At 38.7% G+C, this 26,256-nt stretch overlaps 1 protein-coding gene across 5 annotated transcripts in view; it reads right to left on the minus strand.

Moving 5' to 3' along the window:
• The window catches only part of EVI5 (ecotropic viral integration site 5), an 85,392-nt gene extending 59,136 nt beyond the window's left edge, over nt 1–26,256 (minus strand). For 2 of the 5 annotated variants that reach the window (XM_072869095.1, XM_072869096.1), the window contains exons 1-8: nt 13,192–13,421; nt 8,813–9,002; nt 5,546–5,770; nt 4,401–4,475; nt 3,624–3,749; nt 2,667–2,810; nt 1,538–1,627; nt 1,333–1,430 (exon numbers count right to left, since the gene is read on the minus strand). In XM_072869095.1, coding sequence (XP_072725196.1) covers nt 1,333–1,430; nt 1,538–1,627; nt 2,667–2,810; nt 3,624–3,749; nt 4,401–4,475; nt 5,546–5,770; nt 8,813–9,002; nt 13,192–13,340 — 1,097 coding nt within the window. In that variant the 5' untranslated portion in view covers nt 13,341–13,421. Of the gene's footprint in view, nt 1–1,332; nt 1,431–1,537; nt 1,628–2,666; nt 2,811–3,623; nt 3,750–4,400; nt 4,476–5,545; nt 5,771–7,821; nt 7,974–8,812; nt 9,003–13,191; nt 13,422–14,052; nt 14,178–26,098 lie in introns of those variants that run through there. The other 3 variants (XM_072869094.1, XM_072869097.1, XM_072869098.1) reach the window with 3 other exon arrangements.

The following is a 26,256-nucleotide window of genomic DNA, read 5'->3' on the forward strand; positions in this document are numbered from 1 at the left end:
TGGTATTTCGTCTGTTTAAGTGGCCACTTGAAATGCACTCCTGTAAATATTTAGACTGGACATTAAAACTAAATTTAAACACAAAGACTTCTGTAGATATCAGAATCTGAACCAGCACTCTGAAGTGCAGGTGCTTGCTTGTATACATTTACAGTGGCAATGATTTGGAGCTACTCTGTAATAACCACTCAAGGGAATTATGCAATAATCAGTTCAATAGATTCAGCGAAAAGAAAAAAGAGCTTGAAAAGCCTGGAAGACAGAAAGATGCAGAGAGACTTGAGACAAGTATCTTAAACATATAAAACAATTTTGGCCCCTCTCCAGCAAACCACAAAATTGTCCCAATTGAAAAAGGTGGCAACAAGAAAAAACAAGCTGAGATAAACAATGCCTCTACAGAAGGCAACCAAGGAAGTTTAGGCTCAGAATAGTAGGATTTTAAACTACATACACTTCTATTGGCTTTCAGAGACAATGTTTTTCCTGAAAGCTTTGTTACTACTTCTGTTTCAGAGAAGACTGCTCACTCTACAGCACTGATCACAGGCCACTGACAGAGGATTGGCAAATCCAACTTGAAAGACCCTAGCACAATCTGCAGGGCAAGAACAGTGAATGTACAATATATTACAACCAACTGGAGAATCGCCAAACTTAACCCTGGAAAAGCACAATATGTGCAGCTTGGCTTATCAAAAGATAATTTACCAGAGGCAGAAAAGAGAAGACATACAACTAACCTTAAAAAAAAAAAGTAGTGCTATGCTCAGGATTTCAAACCCCAAATGAAAGTTATTTTACAATCGTCAATGGTGTTACAAAGTTTCATCAATTTATATTTTAAAGAGCACTAATCTTGACCGTGCATGCACTCTTTAGCACCGTGAATACTTTTCCAGTTCCTGAGAACTTAAGTCTTAAGAATTTCGGCCAGATCATAACATTTAACCTCCTTTCCCTACTTCACCCTCAAAAAACCAAGCAATCCCCCCCTCCCAAAAAACATCCCCCCCCCCCTCAACTTTTTCTATTCAGATCCTGTTTACAGAAGTGCTGTAATTCCCTGTAACTTGTAGCTTTCTTCAAAAGCTTTTTAGGTTATTTTTATAAATGAGATATAGCTTATTTTATTTAAGAAAAATTGGAAATACTGCTTTAGAAGAATTTTCTTGCAGACAGAACTTCAGTTTTAACTGTTTATACTATAAAACACCAAAAAATTTAAAGATGGAAAATTCAAAATTAAATACTGAATAACTAGTTTTAAAGATAAACAAACAGTAGCTCTTAGCAACAGTATAATCTATTTTCTCAAAATGTTATACCTACTTTTTCATCTTTTTTGCATTGTATTTGACTTGGTAAGATGCTTGGATTAATTTGTCTGGACCACTGTCAAACTGATGTGGAATGACCTTTTGAAAGTGCTAAAAGCAATCAGAGCACAAGATTACATATAATTAATAGCTGCAAGGAAATACACACACACTACACATTTCAGACATCTCTTACAGTTATTATAACCCTAATTTACCTGTAACATTCCTTCCATGTCAAGCTGCAGTAATTCTGCTTGGTTCATCTGAAGTACTGCTAAACCTACTCGAAATACTATCTCTAAACCCTGAAAATAGAAGAAATGTCCAACAATTATTCATGGCATTGTTACCAGCACAGAACAATTCTACTATTTACTAATGTTGGAAATATCACCCAGTTTCTCAAACACGCAAAAGGGCTACTGAAAAATCTCTCAACAAATTGGTTCTGGGTTTCTTATTTTGCCCTAAGGACAAGTAGTCCTGCTATTTGTCCTGATGCTAGACCTGCTCCCCCCGCCCCAAGAGGCTAGTGCTGAGGTAAAAACTCTTGAGTAACAGCTGTTCTCTAAGTCAGCTTTATCAAAAGTTTTAAATATATCTAGTACAAAAAAACCCAGGTACTTCTCCAAAAAGCCATTTTAATTTCAGACATAGTACAATGCAGTTAAACTATTTAAACAGATACAAGGAAATGTCTCACTCATACATACTATCTTGGACATTCTTGAGTGTAAGCTGAAAGGATCCACCTTTGACTTACTATTTTCTAAAAGACAATTGCAGAGAAAGAGCATAAATGGACCATAAGCTTTGGTTTATTACCAGTTACAACCACACAAAGCTCTAATCCTAAACACGGCTTGGGCGTCTTCGTGATAGTGACACCAAATAATTCCATAAATTTCTTGGCTACTGGTCAGCATCTGGACAATAGAAGATGCCAACACTCCCTCTTCTTGGACTGCATATCCCCATGGAGCTTTAACTTTGGCCTGAAAGCAGCATTACTCTCCACCCCAAACTTACTATAATATTGAGAAAATGATGTCCCTGTTGTATGCAATGCTATTGCATTGGACCCAGAACTGACAGATTTGGTAACTCTTCAATAGACTTAGAGTACAAAGTTGCATACAGTATCTACATTCAAATAGTTAGTTGCTCTTCTTTGACAAACTACATACACAGACATTTTCCCCTACAAAATAATCTGATAAGCATAAGGACTAAAAAGCAAGAGTATTTGAGATTTGCCCATCATAATGGGATTTATACCACTACCTAAATAACTGTTTTTAACAGCTACTCTTGAAATGGAACATATGAGTATTGAGTAGTTACCTCAGACATAAAGATATCAAATATTCTTGTTGCAATTGGTAGTGGAAAAGTTGTAAGGAAAATAGTTAAAAACCATGATGATGCATACATAGAAGTGTGGAAACTCTGAGACTGAAAGTGCACATAAAGCTCCGGAAGATGCTCCTGGAAAAGACAAAGAAAACATACACATTAAGCTTCTGCTGGTAGTTTTAGCGTGTCCCTGTTTTTGAAAAATTTTGAATAAAAGAAGAAAATAATTGATATTTAGTACACACAGCAGCTTTGTAACACAGGACTAGAAAAGATGTTACTCATCATTATCAAGAACTATGCAACAGAAGTCCCAGTATAGAATGCCCTACAACACTTCTACCCTGCAAAGCACAGATTACAAAAACACTTCCTGATCCTAATAGGAAGTCACAAGCTTGTCAATCCCTAAGTCAAACCTAGAGTGGGCTACAAAAAAGAGCTGGAAAGATCTAGGGTATGGCCAGAGACCTATGTCTTATTTGCTACCTAACATCCCAGCCCTGATCATCATGCTAGGAACCGGATCACAAAACACAAACCTAAGTGTCTCTATCAGCCTGACCAGGAAGAAAAAGTTTCCTGTGTCCCAAATCTGAACAAGATTTTACCTCTACGTATGAGGGTATCTCCCAGTTTCCATTTTTTAAAATAGCTATAAATTGAAGACATTGACCTTCAGAATCTTCAAACAGAATTAGACATTCATATACTTAAACTGTAGCAATACAAATCCCCATGCTTCAGTGTTTAAAGCCAGTCACTGTCTGCCAAAGGTTAAAAAAGTAGACCACACAGCCACATGCATTTACTTCTGAAGTTCTGCAACTAGCTCCTGTCAAGAGAACAGCCTATTAGCCAACAGACATGCCTGCTCTTGAACTGTAATTCCAAATTCCTCATTAATAGTTAATGAAGAGAAAGTCTGATAGATTCCGTATATACCTGTATCATGCATTCAAACTGGTACATACAAAGGCCCAGTTCAGCCATGCTTGGTTTAAAGAGTTCTCGTAGTCTGTAATCTTGCATTAATTTAACAAACACACAAAATGCCTCTTCTTCTGGCATCTATAGTTAAAAACAAAAAAGCACAGTAAAAACTCTGGACAAATGTAAGGATATATCAGAGTAAGTGCCTAGGAGGGTTTAGGGTTGGGGTTTTTTGTGTGTGCAGTGGGGTTTTTTTTGTTTCAGGTTGTTTGTTGTTTTAAGGGATTTATAACCAATTACTGTAATGAACTTCTGTATATATTGAATTCTATCAAGTGATTTCTAAACTGAAATGGAGGTCTGCACGTTTCTTATAATATATGCTACTTTGTCATAAAACAAAAGGTAGTAATACAAAGGCAGCTTTAAGATTGTCAAATTAACTATGAAGTTCCATTTGAACTCTGAGGAGATTCAGTATAATAGAATTGAAATTAGAAGTTCAATAGTTGAAACAACATTCACCAAAATAGCTTGCAAGTCTGCAATCCTGCCTTAGCTCTGAGAAATAAATGTATTCTCCCACTCAAAGATAGTATCTTCTTGGCAAATAGAACCATACAGAATAAATCTCATTTGATTTGCAGAGTAAACAGCTGCCCTTGACAATTCCATTGTAACAAAATGACTAAGGAAAACCATTATAAAAATTCCCAATAAACCACCATGATATATTATGCATTCTAGCAGGGATTTTAAAGGTTCATATATTTTTAATATCATGTTTACCTGCATAAGCAGTAATCCAACTATAAAAGCGCTTCCTTGACAGTATCCAACCTCACGATCCACCAAAGAATAAGCCTAGGAAATAAAGTTTTAAGACTCTCAACAATTAAAACATCATTATTAATAAAAATTAATCATAGTTCATGCTGTTATTTTGCTAATAACTTACTCTTCCTCTCCCAAATCCAGCGAGGACAGACATCCTATTTGGAAGTTTTAGTCAGATGTTCTAGTTGCTACCTGCTGCTACAAAGGCGTATGAACTCTGCTCTCTGATAGCCTACAAAGCTAAAACTAAGGCATACCTAAAAAAAATACATGCAGCTTTCAACTACAGGAATTTGCTGGGGAAAAAAAAAAAAAAAAAAACAAACAACAAAAAAACACCACCCAGAGACAGCTAGACAGATGGCATAGAAACTGCACAAGGCTACTACTTTTAGAGGAGACAGACCTGACAAAGAAACAACAGTTCTTTTCAGAAAACTTATGTGCTGCAGATTTATTTACAGGTGGAGGAAATGCGGTGATCTCCATGCCTGTTGCATCTTCCTTCTAGAGTTATGGAAGTTAGTATGATTTGGAAACCTGTCAACTTTTCTGTTGAAACTATGTTGTATGGAAAAGTGGAAAAGTCTATCTTTGAAAATTTAAGCTCTAGTACAATGAAGACAAAGTAACGCAAACTTGATTTTATGGTGGCATTCTCATTTTGTGCTTGGGCACCGTAACAACTGTATGCTATCTTGTCCCTGCCAGTTGCTGCTACCACTTGCAGGTTCAGAAACACTTGAATGACCAAGACATGTTCTCGTCTTGGTCAACATTGTTTACTTTACTTCACAGCACACTTTATTCCATTATACTATCAGCAGTTAGCATGCGATTCTGTTTTAATGCAAACTTAGTAAGTTTTTAAAATCTCTTATAAAGTAAAACCATTAACTATAGGAATACCATATTTGAAAGCTATCTTTGAAACTGGAATGTAATTTGTTAAACCATTCCAGTGTCAAGCAGAGTAAGTAAAAGAAACTTAAACACGTGAACCTGATGCAAGTTCACTATATACAAGGCAAATTATTTTCTAAACTTCTGTGCACATTCTGGCTGATGTATTTTCAAGGGATGACATACTGACTTACCTTCATTACATTGAACAAAACCTCCTGTCCAAGGCTGTCTTTCTCTTTAAAAAAATCATGTTCAGGGTATGTTCTAGCAATGTCTCTTCTTATTAGTTTCTCACAAGGAGATGTCATTTTCAAAAGCTCTGAATACTGATCCTTAATTGGCATGCTTTGAGCACTGCATAAAAGTTGCCAAACAATTGCTCTGAAATGATGAGGTACCCCTTTTCGAACAAGCTCCTAAAGCACAAAAAAAAGACAAATTCATTTATATTTCCTGAAAATATAAACATGAGCCTAAAGAACAAAACACTTCAACAAATTAAGTTCCTCACGACTTCAGAAAATGTTTACATCATGTCACAAAACAATCATACAGTTTATAATGTGTAAAACTCAATTTTAGTGTGATAGATTGTTAGCTAACAAAAGATGACTCCAAATCATTTTTAGTGGCTAAGTTAACCAATGAAAGTAGTCCCCTCTTCATAGCAAGCTTCTTGAAAAACTGAATATTCAAGTAATTTTAAACAAGAACTCCTATTACCCAGAATACAGTTATTTTTATATTTCACAAAAGATGACTGATAACACAAAAAGATCACAAAATTATTATCAAAATTATCACAAAAGATAACACCCTTAATTATACCCGTAGTGACTGACATATAACAAACCACCAATTAAAAATTATTTCCAAGACAGGTAAATGGTAAAAAGTGGCATTAACTGTAGCACAGCCAACTGCAACAACAACAAAAATTGCACAGTACTACTATAAGAAGTCATTCGATAAACTTGACAAGTTGTGTCTGACCTCTCTGGTGTGCCAGTATTTCCAAGTTCTCTTTTAAGAAAGTATTTAAATGTGGTTTCAGACACTGGACCAAGAAAACATTAAGTTTACATCTACTGTATTAACTAAATTTACTTTATCTTCCCTGAAAAAAAAATGTCAGCTAGGGATTATACAATTCAAACCTTCCCAGATCAAAAGAACTAAAAACCTGGTACTTGTCTTTCCAGAAAGCACAAACAGAAATTAGTCTTGTTGCTTGATGTGAAAACTGAGAAAAAAGTATGACTCAGGAAGTTTACAGACTGCCTTAGTGGTACTTTCTGCAACTAGGATCAGTCTGACCTGGAAGATTGTCTCTTCAAGACAAGAGAGTTCCTTTAATAATTTTTTGTACCTTACGAACTGTTACCAAGTATTCTGTCTCCTAAAGGACAGTTTCTTTCACTAGTATTTTTCTGGAGCCAGAGTAATCTCCTATTCTGCAAAGCTGCCTCTTTTTCCTGTTTGTTCCAAATATTTCTCCTACCTCTCCAAACATAAATTAATGCAACAGAGGTAACTTTTAAAGAGACTGTTGCTTTCAAGTTTTGTTTTTGTTAAGCTTGAACTCTACTGCAGGAGTTTTGCATCACTGACCTCAATTTTCTAATATCCCTACGATCTCCAGCCTTCTCCAGAACCATCCTAGTAATGCCACTCCAACTATTTGTCCCGTCTATGACAGCCTGTGTTATTTCCCAAAAGATCTCCAACTCCAAGACAACAACCCTAACACATCAGCTTTTCACATCTGTCTCTAGCTATCATCTGTGAACAACACAATATCAGACTGTAGATCAGTCATCTAAAGCCTCAAGGGCTACTAATAACAAAGCATTAGCAAGTGGTTTCTTGCTTTAAGTTACTGTGCACCTGCTCAACAAAGTAACAGGGTTAATCTCTCCAAGAATCCTAAAGGAAGAGCAGGAAAACACACCTACTAAGCGGCACTAAAATGGTGCTATTATGGACACTGAAAAGCAGGACTTAAGTCATCCTTCAGAATCCCTCCATAAACAGGAAACGAGTTCTGAAGTGGGTCAAAAGACATCAGGTTGGAACACATCACCTATGCAGGAAGATAAATACAGCTACGTCTAAAAACTTAAAAAACTTACCATATATATAGTAACTTAAGACCAGCTTTCACAGCCAAGACAAAAAGATACCTATGCTCCTAAAGTCATACCTACTGGCACAATCAGGAAATAGGTATGGATGTTCTGGTATTCCATCGTAAATGCAGCATGACACAGTTTAGGCTGACTTTTGACAAACAAAATAAAAACACAAAAAATATTGAGAAATATTTAACCAGCAAAGGAAGACTCACTAGCAATATAATTAAAGATTTACTGAAAGTTAGTCAAATACTCCCCAAATTATACTTGGCCAGCTGTAAAAACAAGTGATACTTGTGACACTAAATTATCCAACCAGATCTACTTATTACCATCTCACTTCTCCTTTCTCTTGCCAGGTTCACGTGGCCTTCTTTTCATGGCCTTTTGGGAACACCTTTCCAGAAACTGTTTTCCCTATGCAAGCAGGAAGTCTTGAATTCATTTTCTTCCCTTGTTTCCTCTCTCAAGTCATGTTCTCTCTTCACAACTGCTTCACATAAAAGATACTTTACTTTAGCCCATTGTTCTGCCTTCCCACAACCTATTCATACACACATTTCAAACTGCTCAAAAGACCTTGAAATTTGTATTCTGCACATAAAACTACAGACTAGAGCCAATAAAGAACCAAAGCAGAACAGACTTGCCTACGAACAAAAAAATCCCACGCTGCTGTACTTGCTGCCTCTGAAACATGGGTATGTTCAAATGTCCTAGATGCTTTTTAGTTTGAATTTAAAGTGTAATTGAATTCCATTTTGTACATGCCCACAACTAACCCAGACCAGACACACACTAGTTAAAGTTTGTCCGATCCACTCGTAATTTAGAAACTATGTGTTCTCCTGCTTAAGGTCATCCCTGGGGTCAACACACTTGGCATGCACAAAAACCTAAACTCATCAGAGCTTCATACAGTAGAATTATCAGCTCTTCTAATAAGAATGCTTTAAAAAGACAGCTGCTCAGTGGGAAAATAATCATCGCATCCAGCTATCAGATGCCCTTAAGTGGGTTTTCAGTAATTCCATTTTGGAAACATGAAGCAAATATTCCCTATATTCATGGGAATCTCTCATTAAGGTACACTGAAAGCTTTAGTATTCAAGATACAGTAAACGCAGCTAGCTGTCAGTAAGAGACATTGCTGGGCAAAACTGTTACTAAAGTCTGGTAACATTTACACAGGAAGTACTAAGGTTTAGGGATGGAAGCTTCTATTACATATTTATTTAAAAAAATAAGACCAACAGGAAGATAAAACCGTATCACTTATATCACATTACAAATATATCCTAAAAAGTAGAGTCCAACTACTACCTTAACTTGCTTTTCTTTCTTTTTCCGTACATCTTCCCATTCATTCACAATCCTTCCCCACAGGATCCATGAGTCTTCTTCAAGATGGCTGAGATTGCTAGAAGCTGATGAGCTAGATACAAGAGAAGATCCACTATTTCTTCTTGACCCATTTACTGATCGCAAGGATTTGCTGTCTGTTTCCAAGAGTCTGCAAAGAAAGCACACAAAAAAAACCCAAATTCAAGTTCTTCTGTTCACAGGACCACACTATTAATTGTTTGTTTAGAAGTCAATTCTTCCAACCTCTTTACAAAGAATGCACCCAAAGGTTCAGTGGAATGGTTTTTCCAACATCCATTTGTACTAAATTTGAAAAGAACTGGTCAATGTTACTGTTTCTTCTTGAGATCTCAAATAATTCTGCAGACAGAAGAACAGCTTGCACTGCAGCCTTTTAAGAAATGGATAAAAATTTCACATTGTGCATCAACAACACTAAGAGAAGCCAGATTTTAATGCAAGCATTTTGTGGTCTCATGAACCAGATCTTAATACATAAAGATATCAAATTAGAGAAAGTACAGAAGCATTGCAAGTCCAACGCTCTTTTACACACTCATCAACTGGAGATTAATAGCCCTACAGGGAACACGCGCAAGTTTTGTTTTGAGGCGTAAGTACCAGCAAGAGGGCTTTGATTTTACCAGCAGCAAAAATCCCACAGCTGTTGTGCATCAGACTGACAAAGAGAACATAAGGAAGTTAAATATCCCCAGTGATAGTGTCAAATGTCAAAGTACTGCAAAAGAGACGGTAATTTTAAAGCAAAGACAAAAAATTAGCCTCCTAAAAGTCTACCTGATTACACTTTTTTTTTAATTGACAGTGTAAATACAGACAGAATAATGAAAACCTGGAGAAATTTCAGAACACCTGACATTTGCTGACAGCTGTTCACAAATCAATGTGGTGTTTTATAAATACATGGAAAAAATCTCACACCTAAAGAATGAGGAACAGGCAACAAGAGTGGTTAGTATAGCTAATGAACATGTAATTAAAGCCTGGAGTTCAGATGTGAGAACCTCTGGGGTTATCCAGGAGCAAGGTATACATAAAGATGTGTCAAGTGCTGGACAAGTTGCTGAAGAGACTTCTGCGTTAGCTGGTTGCTATGGCCAATTTTGCAAGGAGCTGGGGACTCTGGGCCAAAAGGCGTGCTTTGTTTATCCTCAACTAATATTGAGCCCCATAAGCAGGGGGAAATTTTTTAGACCATGTGTTGGGTACAAGCAAGAATTCAGACTAACTCGAAAAAGTCTTCTGCTATATCAAGAGCTTTATTTGTGCTTTAACTTCCAAGAATTCCAACGTCTGTAAATCAGAGGGATCTGGTTGAATAATTTCTCAATGCACTTGCACAAAAGCTAACACCACCCCTGCCCCCAGCATTTCAGCAAGGTCAGGTTAGGTTTTAGATATTTAGTTATAACCTGAGTTATATTGCACCTGAGATTGTACACAAATCTCAGCATACCTACAATTTTTAAGCTCTCTGCTGTGATAGAGATATTTATACTAGCTTTCCCAGTTCCCAGCTTTCACCTAGTGGTGTTTATGGAAGTCAGAGAAAAAAGTAATTTAATTCATGAAGACAAAAACAGTCTCTGCAGTAGTATTTTGTTTGGAAAAGGGTTAAATAGTAGTGCCTTTGGGAGGGGGGGAAAAAAAAAATCAAGCTTTTTCAAGAGCAATTTTAATTTAGTCTATATTAAGGGAATGCAGAAAATCTTGTTTTGAGGAAAAAATTAAAAAAAAATCCATTTTTAATGTTTAGAAACCTGGCCTATACCAATCCATAATTAAAATTTACAGTTTGGAACTCTTCCTCTCAATCTGAGACGGTGCCTAACAATTGAATTCAAAGTAATCACAGAGGAAAAACAAGCACAGAATAAACATTACAATTATAAAAACAAGGTTCTAACTAGTCACTTTCCATTTCCACAGCTTTGTATAGAAATTCTGATAAGTTTCTGTAATTTGACCTTACCTGGATAAACTCATTGTCCTTAGATTTGAAAATGGGTAGTTCTTTTTACAGTAGAATAGTGAGTTCTGTGGCATTTAGTCACTGTTTTCTTTCACCTGAAACTTTATAAATGATTTACTAATGCCAAACAGCTCTGCCAGGACTCTGGACCGAGCTACCTCATTATTCTGAGGGGACTTTCAGTATAATTGGATTACAGAATGCTACAAGACATAGCTTGATACAATTTGAGTTCTTTCCATTTCTAGCTGTTTAACTAATTCATATTCTCCTTATTGACGTAAAAGCCAGCAATGAAAAGGAAGCCTTTAAAATATCCATCAGCAGCAATTCTTCCAGCAAGCAGAAAGAATAGTTCCCTATGTTCAGAGTACAATTCCTTGTCAACAAAGTGCCACTGTGCTAAAATGCAGATTCAAACTGTTCTGAAACTACAGTGCACCCAGCATAAGAGCATCAAATTTCCATATTAAAGTGTAGTATCTCATGAGAAAAGGTACACTTGATAGGATAGCCTCTAATTAGAATTCACACAGAAGACTCCTGTGGGATTGAACAAAAGGTATGGCTAAAATTAAATAAGACCAGACAAGATTTGCTAGCTTATTTACTAACTGAAGAAAGCTGACTTAAAAAAGAAAGGCTAGCAAGCCCAGGCTCACATTCTTCTTTCAACAAGCAAACTAGTCTAACTGCAGGGCTTAATGAGATTACTCTAGATGTAAAGACATTACGCTCTAACACAGATAAGCGGTCCAAAGAACAGATATTACTGCTTCTCAAATAAAAAGTTAGTCACTTAGTCATGAACAGAGCTGAATGCCTCAGATTAAATGCAAATTAGCTTTCTTAAAAGCACTCTAACTCTTTTTTTTCCTCCTTTTGATAAATTTTCACTTGCTACTAGCACAGCAAAAATTACATATAGTTCATCTTCAAAGGAGAGACAATTCCATAAACCACAAGCAAAAGAGAATGAGATGGTTCTGGAAGCTGCCTTCCATTCTCTGGCAAGAACTAAACAGATACAACAAACTCCCTGTAAGTTGTATCGCTATTAGGCTGCAGAATACGAACATGAGCGAGGACATGCCAGGTGACACAATGGCATTAGCTTCTCCTCCTCCCAGTTACTCTTCTCCTGTGCTCAAAGTTACTACCCCCATAACTGAATCAGCAGAATAAAAAAAAAAAAAAAAACGGAGTACCTCAACTGCCTCAGTGCAAAGTCCAGCATGCTAGCAGAAGCTGGGACAAAAGCTAGTTTGAGCTAAACTATTAAACTCTGCACTATAGCACAACAGATAGCAATCTGCAGTAGGTATCAAAGCCCACCAGCTATCTGCTAAGTCTAAAACGTATTTGGAGCTCAAGTTCTCCTTTACAGTCAACCTCTCATGAACTACTGAAACATATTTGTCAAATATAACCAAATTTTGCAAGAGGCCAGGTGACTTAGAAGTCCTGCCTGAAGAGTGCAAATAAGTATGGGTTCTGGAAATTCAGCATTAAGGAATCATACAGTCCGATTTCATTTCTTAGAGAGATTGCCAATTTGCAATCACTGTGCACATCAAGGGCAACTGATCCAACTGAAAGTTTCATCTTGAACTGTAGATGGTGCAGATAAATATATACTCAGGGAAAGGCTGCCAAGAAAACAGTTGCTCACTATACAAAAAAAGCTGGGATGAACAGAAAAGACTGATTAGGAATTTACTTTTCATTAAATTAAGACATTATGCATCTGCCACCATTAGCGTAACAGCAGGATGCATCTACTATTTCTTGCAACTAAAGATGGCTGAACACTGTTCCATTTCTAAACAGACCAGGTTATACGGGAAAGCAAGAACTGGGTAAAAGTGGGAAAAAAATAGAGAAAATGGAATTCAGAAGTCTTTAACATTTCAAAAAGCTAACAGAAATTACAGTTTTGATCTAAGAAGGTTATATGAAAGTTTCATCCCTGAGATACTCTATTTTAAATACGGTTGGACTCAATGATCTTAAAGGTCTTTTCCAACCTAAACGATTCTATGATTCTATGAAATTGGATACTGAAAATCACATGGCTCCAGTGTAAATTCTTAGGATTAGAGGCAGCTATAAACACTCCTGTAAAACCAGGAGAGAAAAAACACCTTTCAGCATTCCACAAAACCCAGAACTTTTAAAAACATAGCACAAGAACACAAGTTCTTAAACCTTGGGGCCTTGAAATTGAAATGTTGTGCCATGAAATTTTACCTAAACCCCCTTTAACAGCCACTACGCTGAAAAGGCAATAAACCAATTTTACTCTCATTGCTATACTTTGAAGACCAAAAAGTTTTCCATTCACCTGTTCTGTTCCTCAAGTTTAGCAAGTAATTCTAAGTCGTCTGGACTCAGCTGTGTTGGTGAGGATGGTGATAACGCAGGCGTAGACAGAGTGGTAGAGGAGGATGTAGTGTGTAATGAGGCAGATGGACTTGCCACCTGACTGGCCATTTGACTGACGGTGTGCGATACAGTGTTCTTCACCCATGAGAGAGTAGAGCTCAGCTTTCCTGCAACCTTGCCTGTCGCCACCTGTGATAACAAAAAGAAGAGGATGCAACGGTTGTCTTTAATACTTTTTTCAGTAAACCTGCTGTCACTGAAGAGAGGAAAAAAAATATACAATATGCATGAAGTGACATGGAGATTTCTCCAGAACACGCAAGGCTGTCAGAAGTAACACAAGCATCAACAGCAATACAATATTATAGAAAAAGTAACATGCAAGTATGCTGCTAATCCACAAAGAAAGACTCAGAGGAATTCCTGATGTATACTCACAGAGCTCATTTCTGCAGTACAGAAATACCACAGGATCCAGGATCAGCTCAGACTTCCCATTACAAAAATAAATAGAAATAAAAGCTTATTTTAAAACAACTTGATAAACTAATAATAGCACAGATACTGTAGAAAAATAGATATAGAAACAGTCAACTACTTTACTGATGGACACTGCAGCAGTACAAGTATATCAATATAAGCAATACAGACTACACACTGCTCACCTTCATTAATCCCTACAGTGGCAGGGCAGAGGAGCAGGGGCACCACATTTCCAATCTACACCAAAGCAAAAGGTCCTCCAGCATCTGCCAGCATGCAGAAAACAGTCACAGAGAATTTACGCCCATGAATCTACAACAGCTCCTAAACGTCTTACATTAAAGGCCTCATGCTGCCAGCTCTTCTTCTTCCTCACTTTCTCTTCAGGTCACCTTTACACCAAGTGTCCTTGACCCAATCCCACTGCCAGTGCCTGGACAATGCTGGGGTTTGAGAGGAGCCCTGGAGGAAAAGTGAGAAGTGCTGCTAGAGCAGAAGGGAGCTCTGAGCAGACAGTCAGGGAAGACGGGGGTCCAGGAATGAGGTGGTTAACCGGGGCTGATCATGATCTGCTGCTACTTCTTGACCAGTGTTATGGGGTAATGCAGCCTAACAAATTCACTGATCACTAAGGAAGAAAGAACAGCAGCCCCTAGAGTTATTTTCTAATGAACCCCTCACTAGAGCTTCCTTCAGCAACTGAGAATGTAAGAGGCTTTGACCTACAGTGATCCACCACAGAGTTCAACTCCTCCCCTGGCCCAACTCAGAGAAAATCTAGATTCACCTTAAAGGAAGAGCTACCTGCCTAGCAAAAGGTTAAAACTTTTCAAAACCAAGGTTGAAGAGGAACTTCCTTTGAAGTGGTGCTGCTGGCAACTATTTATTTTGACCTTTGCAGAGTTCCTCAAAACACTGAATTGCTCAATGGTTGTCACAAACAATTCTTCAGTACAGCCTATACAATAATTGCTAAGATACTAAAGACACTGAGCTACAGGGAAAAAAAAAATCCCTTCCCATGATCCTCTAATAGAATCTAATTAAAGCAGAATTTCAACTGGAAAAAAGTAACTCCATCTTAGCATACCATGCATTTATCTGAAGCACAGTATATAGACTGACTGGTTGCTAAAGCAGAAGCTTTTAGATACAATACTACAATGAACTTTTTGGTGAATCAAATCCAGCAGTATTTCATTTTCACGTCATATCAAACGGAAGACACACTGAATGCCTTCAGAAAACAAGAGGAACTACAGGCCAAACACAAAACAGTGGTACTCAATCTCCCCAATTCCTCTCCACCAGCAACATGACACTTAAGAGCTCTCCAATTTCCATATGCTTAACATTCATTTTGGAAACAGTAACAGCTTTTGCTAGAAATCTTCAGATGCAGGGATACAAGCCACAGGTGGGAATAGTACGGTCCCAACGTAAACATCAGAAAGGTTCCAGTTAGTTCTTATGTCACTGTTGGACAGGAAAGCTCAGGTACATCAATATGTTTAAAAAAACAAAAACCAAACCAACATATGATCTTTTAAAGACAATCTTTGAAAAAAATCACTTCCAATACTAGCATTTGACACCATCTTTTATAAAAGAAAGGAATAAAAATTGCTAAAGGTTTCAAAAATCTTAACATGCATTAATATTTCACTCAGTCAATATCCTTTATTCTCTATTGCTATGAAAGAATAAGTTACTGCTGTTTCATTTTGAATAAAATAGCATTATGATAAAGGTGACTTATACGTCTCACTTAAGACCTATTATTTTCTCAAAGGCTTTAAACTCCTTAAAATATGACAAGTAATGCAACTATTCCAAAAATCAATGTTGGCAGAAACAGGGCCAATCTTAAGAACACAGCAAACATGACTGCCATACGCAACAGGTTTTAAGAGTCACCCATTCCAAGAATCTTACATATAAATATTAGAAAAGCAGTGATTTTAAGTAATACCCTATGTGACAGAAACGGGAAGAGAAAGTATACGAGCAATCGTTATCTCTTTACAAAGTAAATTAACTAGGAAGGCTTAAGGTGAAAAAGTAAATCCAAGCTGAGTCTGGCGTACACATTATGAGGCCCATACTCCACATTAAGATAGCTGAAGCAGGGGGTGGAGTGGGGGATGAAAACGAAGAATCTCACTAACATTTGTTCACCAACACATCACTAGGCATTAAAGAATTAATGCAAAGGTTTGTAGAAACGAATTATGTGAAAAATACTAAGAGAAAGTATGGTCAAGAAAACCATGCAAGACAGCAGTTAAATCAGAACAATAGGTCTAACAATACTCCTGTTTCTAAAAGCAGCTCAGAGTTTCATTAGATAATATTCAGAGAATTAGTGCCAACAAAAATTCCTAGTCTGAAAGCATTAACACATATAATGAGCAAAATGCACAGCTGCAAAAAGCAAATGTTTGAAGATCAAAAGGCTTACAGGGAAGTTTGTATCAAAAACACATGAAGAATTAGTTTGGGGAAAACAGCTATGGCAGTCACCCAGGGCCAAGCTAAATTAAGAAAAAGAAATTCTGAGGTCATAGCTAACTAGTCAAGCCTACATCCCTTTTGCCAGGCTTTCCTAAAAATCTAAAGCCAGCTCTCAAATTGTCAGCATCAGTGTAGACTCCTGGACCTAGACATTAAGGCATTTAGTATCAGTTCGTTATCCCTTTCCCTAAGGCTGTGTGGTGCTTAGTTGCCAACTGGGGTTAAAGCACAATATGATAGGGTAACAGGATTTTCGTATTTCATTATTTCACCTACGTTAATTTCAAGATTTATATTCAGTGACAGAAGATTTCAGAGTTGTTCTTTGGCAAGTGACTTAAGGCCTTTCAGAAAACAGGCCACTGGAATTTGAAAATGAGAAAACCTTTCTAGGAGCAACACACCAGTATTCCTATCAACACACACACAGTGCTCCTACACTTGCCCTTCTAACTCCTTACCCTTCTCTTAATAAAGAATGAAAATCCCTGCTACATGTCATAAGCTTTTCAAGTCTAGGTACACCATTCCATCTAACAGGGTAGTTGTACTTAGCCCTCACTAAACCACAGACCACTGCTACTTCCCACCTTTCTGCTGACAATCCCTGCAACAAGAAATCCGTGTCCCACGACTAAGACAATACATACACACAGACAATAGTACAGAAATTAGTCCTACTGACCCCCACTACCATGACAAGACACACATGTAGTACAGAAATGAATCCTACTGACTCCCAAGAGGTACGTTCCTCTTTCCTCTGGCAGCACAAAGGAAAGAGCTAAAGGTTTCACTCCAGCCCTTTCAGAAAAACTGGGGCTCCCCAATTAAAAAATCACAGAGCTATCAAGCTGTTGAAATTAGCCCTTCTGCCTTTAATTATACCAATAAGTTCAGTATGAATGATGGCAGAGACTTCACTGCGTATCACCAACTCCAGGAACCACAGGAAAATCTGGATGAGCGTTTCATTTAACACCTCTCTGCTTTAGAGAAGTGATTTTGCTTAACACAGCATTCTGGAAAGACTCAAGAAAGCCAGTATCGTTAAACCTTTAATCTTTTCTTTCCATCTTTGGACAGAGCCTCCTCAAGGCTTTCCTAAACAAATGTTTCTTTTAAAAACTGCTTATTATTTAACCAGTGATTATTTCTCCAGGCCTGCAGCAGTGTCTCCCTTTTGGCTACAACAATGATGCTCTGCAGTTATGAATTGTCCTTCCCTTTGCTACTCTTCATGTGGAAAAGAGATCACAGTCATGTGTTCAGCTGTTTGCAGCAGCAACAAGGACAGCCAGATACACCACAGTGCCCGTCCCAAAATCTTAGCTAGGTCACAGCGATAAGTCTAACTACACGTGAGATAGGACTTTTCCCTTTGCCATCATCCACTCACCAAGCGTATACACCTCCGCTACTTCCACTCTGTTCTGCCTTACCTTGCCGCTGAAGCATTCGCACTTCTAAAGCTGCTCTACCTGGCGCCCTCCCGTGCTACACCGCGTATCGCAGGCAGCAGCTATGCAGACAGCTCAAGCCCAGACTCTGCTCCCTAAGTCCCAGTACTTACCCGATCCATGCGAGCTCTCCATCCCTTCAGCTAACCAGCTCAGGCTGCAAGCCCCCAGTTAACAGTATTCTTTGCTCAGCTCACCTCAGCCAGTTTTTCACCTACGCAAAGACAATTGCTTTCCTTTTACTCCCAGCATTTTTCAGATACTGAAATTCAAGTTACATTTGAAGAGTACAAAAGGTAACCTACATTGCCTGGGAAGCAAGCCAAACCATCGAGAGCACCATGAGGCTGATCAAGCCCTTATTAATTATTGTTAATGTGTGATCAAAGACAGAGTCAACCCATTTTAAAGATGTGCTTTTTCCCCAGAGAGTCTCACTCAAGAACCTGCCAATTAATCAGACTTTGAACACAAATGCTGCTCCCGACCCGCTCCCAGGGACACCAACACTTTCCACGGAAGATGGCCAGGTCTGGAGACAAGCAGGCAAGGGTACACCTTCTTTACCCTTTGCAGGAGGACACAGGGAACTGAGCAGGCATCATCCAGCCCCAAAGCAGGTATATTCATTCAGGCTCCAAGCCATATTAACAGCTATAGTGCTCCCGATCTGCCAACAGACCAAGAGCACAGGAAGGGTCCGTTTGCATCTGCCTGCCTAAGACCATGTAGATACCTCCTAAATAAGTGTGTCAATTTTGAGTTTGAAAATATTGATCTTTAAAAAGATGAAGGGGACAAGACTTAACTACTAAGACTTTCTACTCTGCTGCAGTTTCCAATGAGCAAAACAGAACCACCAGCAATTCTCACCCATCTGGTCAGTCTTCAGGCAAGCCACAGACCTGTCTGCTACATACTTTAAGCTACTGCAAAGATAATAAATGTTTATATTGATATTATACACAGATACATATGATGTACAGTTTATATATGCCAATTAAAATACATAAAATTCAGTATCTCAACTTTATGTTTAGCATCTTTAATTAGCTGCTGATTACAGTGCTCTATTACCAAGAGGAAGCACAATACTGTGTTTAGGTTTTTGAGTTACTCAAAGGAATACTGCAGTGGAGCAGCATACGAAATATTTTAAGTACAGCTAGCTGAAGGTAGACCACAGCATCCCACATTACATACAATTATATAAATCCCTTTCCCTGAGAATCCCAAGGTATTGTGCAGCACCTTAGAGTAAGCCCAAAAGTGTTACCACCACATATTTTTGCATTTGCCAGACAGACAATATTTGTTTTTCTAAAAAAGTCTATTTAGATTTCTTTATTTCACTGTACACATTGAATTTGCTTAATACCTATATTCTGCATTTCCCTGAGGAAAATCTGTATTAAAGTTACAGGTAGCTTGACTACCCAAAATACTGTCTCAACTATTCTTATCATATGACAAAGGAAAAATAACTGCAAGCCTTACACAAACACTACTGTATATATTATGTGCTCTCTACTCTTTCTTCTCTTCCTGAAAAGACAAAGAAATGGGAACTTCCAGAATACAGGAAGTAATCCTCATATTATTCTACATATAAAAAGTCTCTCATAATTGGGGCCAAAATTGTATATGTGGTTTTCAAGCCAGTTATATGGCATTCCATGGACCCAGTCTCCTGCTTGCTTCAAAAAAGTTAATAGCATTCTAATATCTGAAGAATAAATTAAACTGACTCAGTCAATTACATATGCAGGGGAGGTAGCTGGTGAATCAGCCTGTTATCATGCTTCCTGACAAGCTCACATCCTAATTTAGGGCTCAAACATGGTTTCACTATAAGCTTCATCTGTATCTTTTACACTACAAATTCATATAACTGATTTCTGCTGAAGTCTGAGGAAAAAGTCCTGATTTACTCTCATATTCCTGATTTTTTAATATCAGGAATATCACCTAACAATAGTCAGGAATACCATGGCTAGCATTCACCAGCTTCCATTTTCCTGGATATTCACTAGCTCTCCAAGTCTTTCTGATATAAAGAATAAAGCAGTCTAACATTTTATATTGCGTAAATCTCAAGCTATCAGAAAGCCTTCTGTAGTATTGTTTAGTAAATATGCATTCTTTAAAAGTTGTCTTCAGACTCTAACATGTTGGGGATTTGATAGTCCCAAGACATCTGAAAGAAGAAACTTGAAGCTGCAAGTTCACATACACAACATAACAATCTAATACATACGGTGTTTTAAGGAGGTACTTCATTAGAAATGTTGTAGTGATCCACTAAAGGTTGAAACCATTGCTCAACATCATATAACATTTCAATCACTGACCAAATTGCGCTGAATTCTATTTATTTCCAGGAACAATTCCAGGTTTTTAATTACCTCTGAAGTCCAGTGTGGTTTACAATCTGTCAAGCACTGTCCCAGTATGCTAGCTGAGAAGACAAACCACGGTGCTTTTGCAGACACTATCTCCTGCACATCTAAAGATGGTCCTTGATCAAACAAGTTTCAAATCTGACATGGGAATGTAACAACCTTCAGGAAACCAAAGAGACCTTCTTTCAGGGGAAAGAATTAGATACAGTGCTTTTGTACAAAAGATGGCAGAGAGCTCCTCAGAGCTGCAAGAGAAAATACTGAAGGACTACAGTAAAAACCTTTAACAGGGAACTTCCTTTGTTTCTTTGTTCTCTTAGACCTTGGTTTGGAAAACAACTTTGTATTTGAGGTTCAGCATGCCAAGTTACATGCACATATACTTGAAGGGCCATCCCCTTGGCTAACAAAACAGAGGGAAGAATCAGCTAAAAGAACAACTCCTGCAAAGTCAGTTTGTTTATGCACTAAATTGGAAGATTTCTTTTTTTTTTTTTTTACTTTTCAATAAAGTGCAACTCAATCATTTCACCGGAGTTCAAGTATCATCAGGCATTTACAAAAAAGTAACACATACCGAAGGACACATATGTTTATCATTAAAGCTCCTTTCTACAAATTTTACTTTCCTACTCATTCCCCAAAGCCTAGCTTCCTTAATCTTGCTTTTAGCCAACTTCCTTCTGGAAAGGAGCCAGGACTAGCATCTAAACTACATTAGGGCAAAAATAAACAGACAGAAGTATATAAATGCAGTTAAATTTACTAAAAGCCTTAGGTCCATATTTTGGAAGTGAGAAACAACTAAGTCGTATTTTTAAATATTCACTGAGCCTTAAAATCAATATTTTTAACACAACTCTTCATTTAAAAAGTATACAAAATTTGCAAGAAGTTAAATTGGTAAGTTTAAAAGGATATCTGACAACATGAAAACACACCACTCCATACAACATTTGTTTTTACGTACTGGCAGCCCAAGTATTTTCTAGGTGTAATTTTCCTTGTTTACAGAAATTAGATAAGCCTATGCCACAATCTACAGACTAGAACCAAAATGCTCATCTCCCATTTACCAAGTTGTGCCTGGTTCCCTTTCCAAAGGGATGTATGAAACAAGACTTGATAGAGAAACCAAAGAACGTAAGCATGGCCTTATGGAATATGGTAACACTATCAATTACTTACTAGGATTTCAAACAAATCAGGTGAAAGAGGTTGGTGAGACCCTACTTTCAGGATATTACTCTTCTTTCCTTTAAATGATCAGCTAAAAGGTCAACTTTGTATCAATTGCACTCAAATTCAAAAAATCTAAACCAGTTTCTAAATGACTGACTGGTAACCAGCTTTACTTATGAGCTACAAATTCATTGCAACCCGCAGCTGCTGACAGAGGACAAGAAATAAAAGGTAAGAGTTTTAGAAGTGAGAAGTGTAACCAATTTAGTAATTTCCACATCGGAAAGTTGTCTAAGCTATTCAGTAAACATAGCAGATTTAAACACAAGTGCATACATCAATAGTCAATTCTTTTAACACAATCCACGCCAACATCTGTGGTCTTGCAGTAATATTTAATTTTGCCCACCAATTTACTTAGTATATCCATGACTTGTCTTCACAAGTACTTACAGTGTAACTTGAAGCATGCATATTTTTGTGGCTATAGAGGGGTCTTCCTCCATGCTATTGAAGTCTGTCACAGTGCTCATGCAGCCTTTTCCGAGCACAGCACTCAGAGAAAACTAATTTTCCTCAGTTATTGACTAAAGAAAAGGGAGATGGCTCTTCAGAGAAATGACATATCTACTCATGACCAAATGAAACCAGTTGTTTTCTGATTAGTTGACCACTGACTTTTACACTTTCATTTGGAAATAAGGGCCTATTCACTTCTTTCAAAAAGGCCTACTGATGGAAAAATGCAAGGAAGATCAATGAAACATGGATAATCTTCATTGCCAGTCTAACACCAAAAAGATGATGTAAAAATCCCAAGCCCATTCTATCATGGTCTGTAAATGTCTTATTATGGAATTTTAACTTGCCTTTGTCATTTTGTCTTTAGAAAGACTGATCACGATTCTTTTTCCAAAGGGCTGAGAAATACTTACTACAGCTTCAGCCAAACCCAATAAAGTTCCACCACTAATGCATTCCAAGGGAAAACAAAAAAAAAATTACTTTGTTCAATGAATATTGGGTTTTAGCTCTGCTGTTTCAGAGAGCATGGAAGTTGGAATTTCTTTTTACTATGCCTAAAAGTAGTTCATTGTTTGAACAATATAAAATCAAGAAGAATACCTGAAAAGTGAGAGATGTAAAACTACCTTCTTCCATACAGTGTCACTCTATATAGCGATGTGGACAGTACATGTCCAAAATGTTAGATTTTGGCTAGCTACTAGTTTTTGACACCCATTTTAAGCAACATTCGATAGTTTTACCCTTCTATAAAAAAAAAAATATAACAGTAAGCTCTTCTAACATCCTCTTAGTTACAAGTGCATGGTCAACTTGTGGCAACAACAATCCACTACTAAAAGACTGGCCCCATCTGCCAGTCTGATGAAACCAAAGAAAAAAATACATAGTTAATACAGTACAAGATACCGGCGAGCCAGAATTCTGTATCATCACAATATAATTATACCTTTTTGATTAAAAAAGGATCAAGGACATGTTACGATGTCATCAAACAGGTATTTGATGCTATGCTGAGAATCACTAAGACGTAGGCATGACAATAGGGCATAAGAAAACTCAGGAGTTTGAGAAGTCCAATAGCTTACCATGTAGCGGAACGCATTATAACATTAAGTTTGGGGTTTCATGGTGGGTTTTTTTTAAAGCATTAAACTGTGGAAGTAAAAATAAATCAGAAGTTACTTGCAAAACAATACAGATCAGACAAGATGACAGGTTTTGGTAACAAAACCTATTGGAGACAGGTAAAATTTCTTCAGACAAAAGAAAACAAAGACACTTGGTGGTGGCTTTTGGCTGCTTCCCAAGTTGGAAACTAATACAAAAAGGTTAAGTGTCCACAGTCATTCTATCACAACACCTTACTTTTTGTCCAGAATAACGCCAAACCCTAGTATTGCACTTCAACCCCAAATATACAATAACTGCCTCACGGGGACTCAGAAGGATTACTTTTACAGACAATTAGCAAACAAAGTTGACAGTTAAGCAGCCTGAAATAACGAAGACCACAGCATGATCCCTGTCAGCATGACTGAAAAGAGATCCCATCCTTCACTGCCTGAACCCTATAGCAGGCTCAACACTTCCTAGGCCCTCCCTGAAACACCACTTCACAGCTAACTAAATAGTTTCCACAGTTCACAGGAAGTTAAACAACATTAAGAGTAATTATGGAAAAGCCATGATTCACTAAATCAATTCTGGTGCTACCTTGTGAGAATATAGTTTCTGTGTACACACGTACAACAAAAACACATCACAATCGCATATAAAGCGCGCAAAGCCAGACAAGAGCCCCTGCACTATTACTAACCCACTACCCATTTATTTCAATTACTACTTGCTGGAGAAGGAAAGGACGTGCCTCAGCTACAGACACTTAAGCAGACAAGACTACAATGAACAGAAGACAGTATTCCTGATTTAAAGGAATCAAAAAATTACCAACAGATTATGTTGGTTGTTACAAATATGAAGGACACAAGGCTTTAATTCAGCATGCTATCTCCAAACTTAATGACATCTATTCAAGAACTTCAGAGAATATATGGAACAACTCGAAATTACATACTCCTATAATACAAGCATTTGGTTTGTTTTGGGTTTTTTTTTTTTTAAATGATAGCTATTCTAATTGGGTCTTGGGAAAAATGTAAATTAAGAGTACATAATCAAAGCAAGTATAGGTTGAGAAAACAACATTCATAAAGTCAGGTTTTGTTTTCTTCATTGTTCCTCTTCTCAGACTGCCAGAAAAGATTCTTCTTTTAAACTATGCATTTGACACTTAAAATGATACCTAAAAAATTAAATTCTACTATGTCTCTTCCTTAAGCATTAGAAATTTCTGTTTTCTACAAGTTAGGAAAACAAACCAGGAAGAGTAAGAAAATGCAAACACAATATTAAGTATGCATACCCCAACTTAGCTGTTTTCCCCCTTCTAAATCATTATATTAGAACCTTGAATTAGCAAGGTAAACAATTTTGTTTTCCAAAATTCAATGACAAAGGACTTTTCTTCCAATTTTTATTACTACTTCATTTATTATCGATCCTACCAGAAAACAAACTGACAGTCACTGTTCAGGCACGTCACTTCCCCCACCCCTTCTCTTCTTGTAAACTTCAAAAGGCTTTTCTCCCATCTTTTCCTTTCCATGAACCCCATTTCAACTCTCCAACCATCTCCTGCTTACTTGGTCAAAAGCAATCAAACAAGTCCACAGAGGACAAACACATGGAGAACTGTGGGGGGGAATCCAAGCCACCAAGCTGTAGGTCAGGAAGTCCCTAAGCCTCAGCCTGTGGGAGGCTAGGAAGAGACATGGGGAGGAAGTAGGGCTCTTCTGTTGAAGCTTTCTTCTCCAAACATCTGCTCCTCTCAGAGGTACTGTTGGGCTGGGCGACACTCAGTGCAATCACTACAGCTGCTCTCATCCCAGTTCATCAAATTCAGGCAATGCTGATTCATAATACTGACTACTTTCCTCATGACCATGCCCCTCTTTTTCACTGGCCATCCCCATTTCCTCGCCTGATCCTTACTTGAAAAAGAATTCATATCTATATATTTCAAAATAAGCCTTAAAACTTTACAAGTATAAATATAGAGCTGTACAATCATGATCAAAGCAGAAACCGCACACTGAAAGAAGGGAAAAAGAAATAAACAGGCACATTTATGCAAAACACTTTTTAATACTATCTACCAGAAAAACAAACAAGATGCAGTTACCTTCTCCTTTAGGCACGTGAAGTAAAGCGAATTAAAAAAATAGGAAAAAAGTTTTTAATTTTTTGACAAATACTTTTGGAGATAAGTAAAACATTGAATATTGTCAGTTCTTCTCTGTATGAATCTGCCTCCCTTCTACATCTTTTGTATGTGATCTTTGGGGGAAAAAAAAAAAAATTTGTCCCAGGCTGACGTGAAACACTGTTTTGATACAGTCAGTGACACTGCTAGCTCATGCTGGAAATTCAAAACTGTATGCCAACTTCACATTTGCTATAAAATTGCTCTGACTAGCAACGCTGAAAATTAGCACGAATTATATGGAACTACAGAAAAACTAGGAATTAAATCTGGAATACCTAACAAGTAGCCAGAACATTAATATTGACTTTTACCCTTATTATATAATCACGCTCATGCAGATGCAGCAGGAGGTGCCAGCAAATGAGATCTCCGAAGCAGCCTTTGAAAATTATCTCTCTCAAGAATGAAAGACCCACAGGCTCCTGGTTTAATGTGACTTCCATAAAACCAAGGAAGAAGTCACCCTCTGCGGACAGACCCGCTGAAGTCTCCCCCGGGCCGACAGCCCCTGCCCACCGCCATCCACGGCTAGCACCACGGGGCACTTCCATCACGGAGTTGCCAACCTCCCACGCACGTCCCCGCGGCAGCCGAGCCGCCGCCGCAGCCTGAGGCACGGAGGGGCTGCGGCACGCCGGCCCCGCAGCCCCAGGGCCGGCGGCAGGGCCGCGCACCGCGGCCTCCCGTCACCCCCGCCCCGCGGGTCGCGGAGGGGAGCGGGCTTCCCCTGCCCGGCAGCGGCGCGACGCCGCCCGCTTCCCCGCTCCACCGCGGCGGGAGGGCCGCGGGCGCTGGGCGGGGGCGGCCGGCGGTGCCCGCGGGACGGCGACGCCCCGCCGCGGCCCGACGGGAGGGGACGGGACGGGACGGCACGGCGCGGCCGGGGTCGCCGCGCCCCGCCTAGGCCCAGCCGCGCACCGCCCCCGGCCCCTCAGCAGCGGGGGCGGGGGCGCGGGCCCGGCCGCGCCTCACCTTGGAAGCGTTGCCCGCGGCAGGGTGCTGCGAGCCCCGGCGTCCCTCGCCGCCGGCCTCCGCGGAGCTCCCCCTCCCCCCGGCGGCTCGCCGCGCTCCGCCGGCCCCGGCAGCCGGGCCACGTCCCTGCCCGCGCCGCGCGCAGGCGCACTCCGCGC

Source organism: Ciconia boyciana, chromosome 7 (assembly GCF_034638445.1).
Source record: "Ciconia boyciana chromosome 7, ASM3463844v1, whole genome shotgun sequence".
In the NCBI taxonomy this organism is placed as follows: domain Eukaryota; kingdom Metazoa; phylum Chordata; class Aves; order Ciconiiformes; family Ciconiidae; genus Ciconia; species Ciconia boyciana.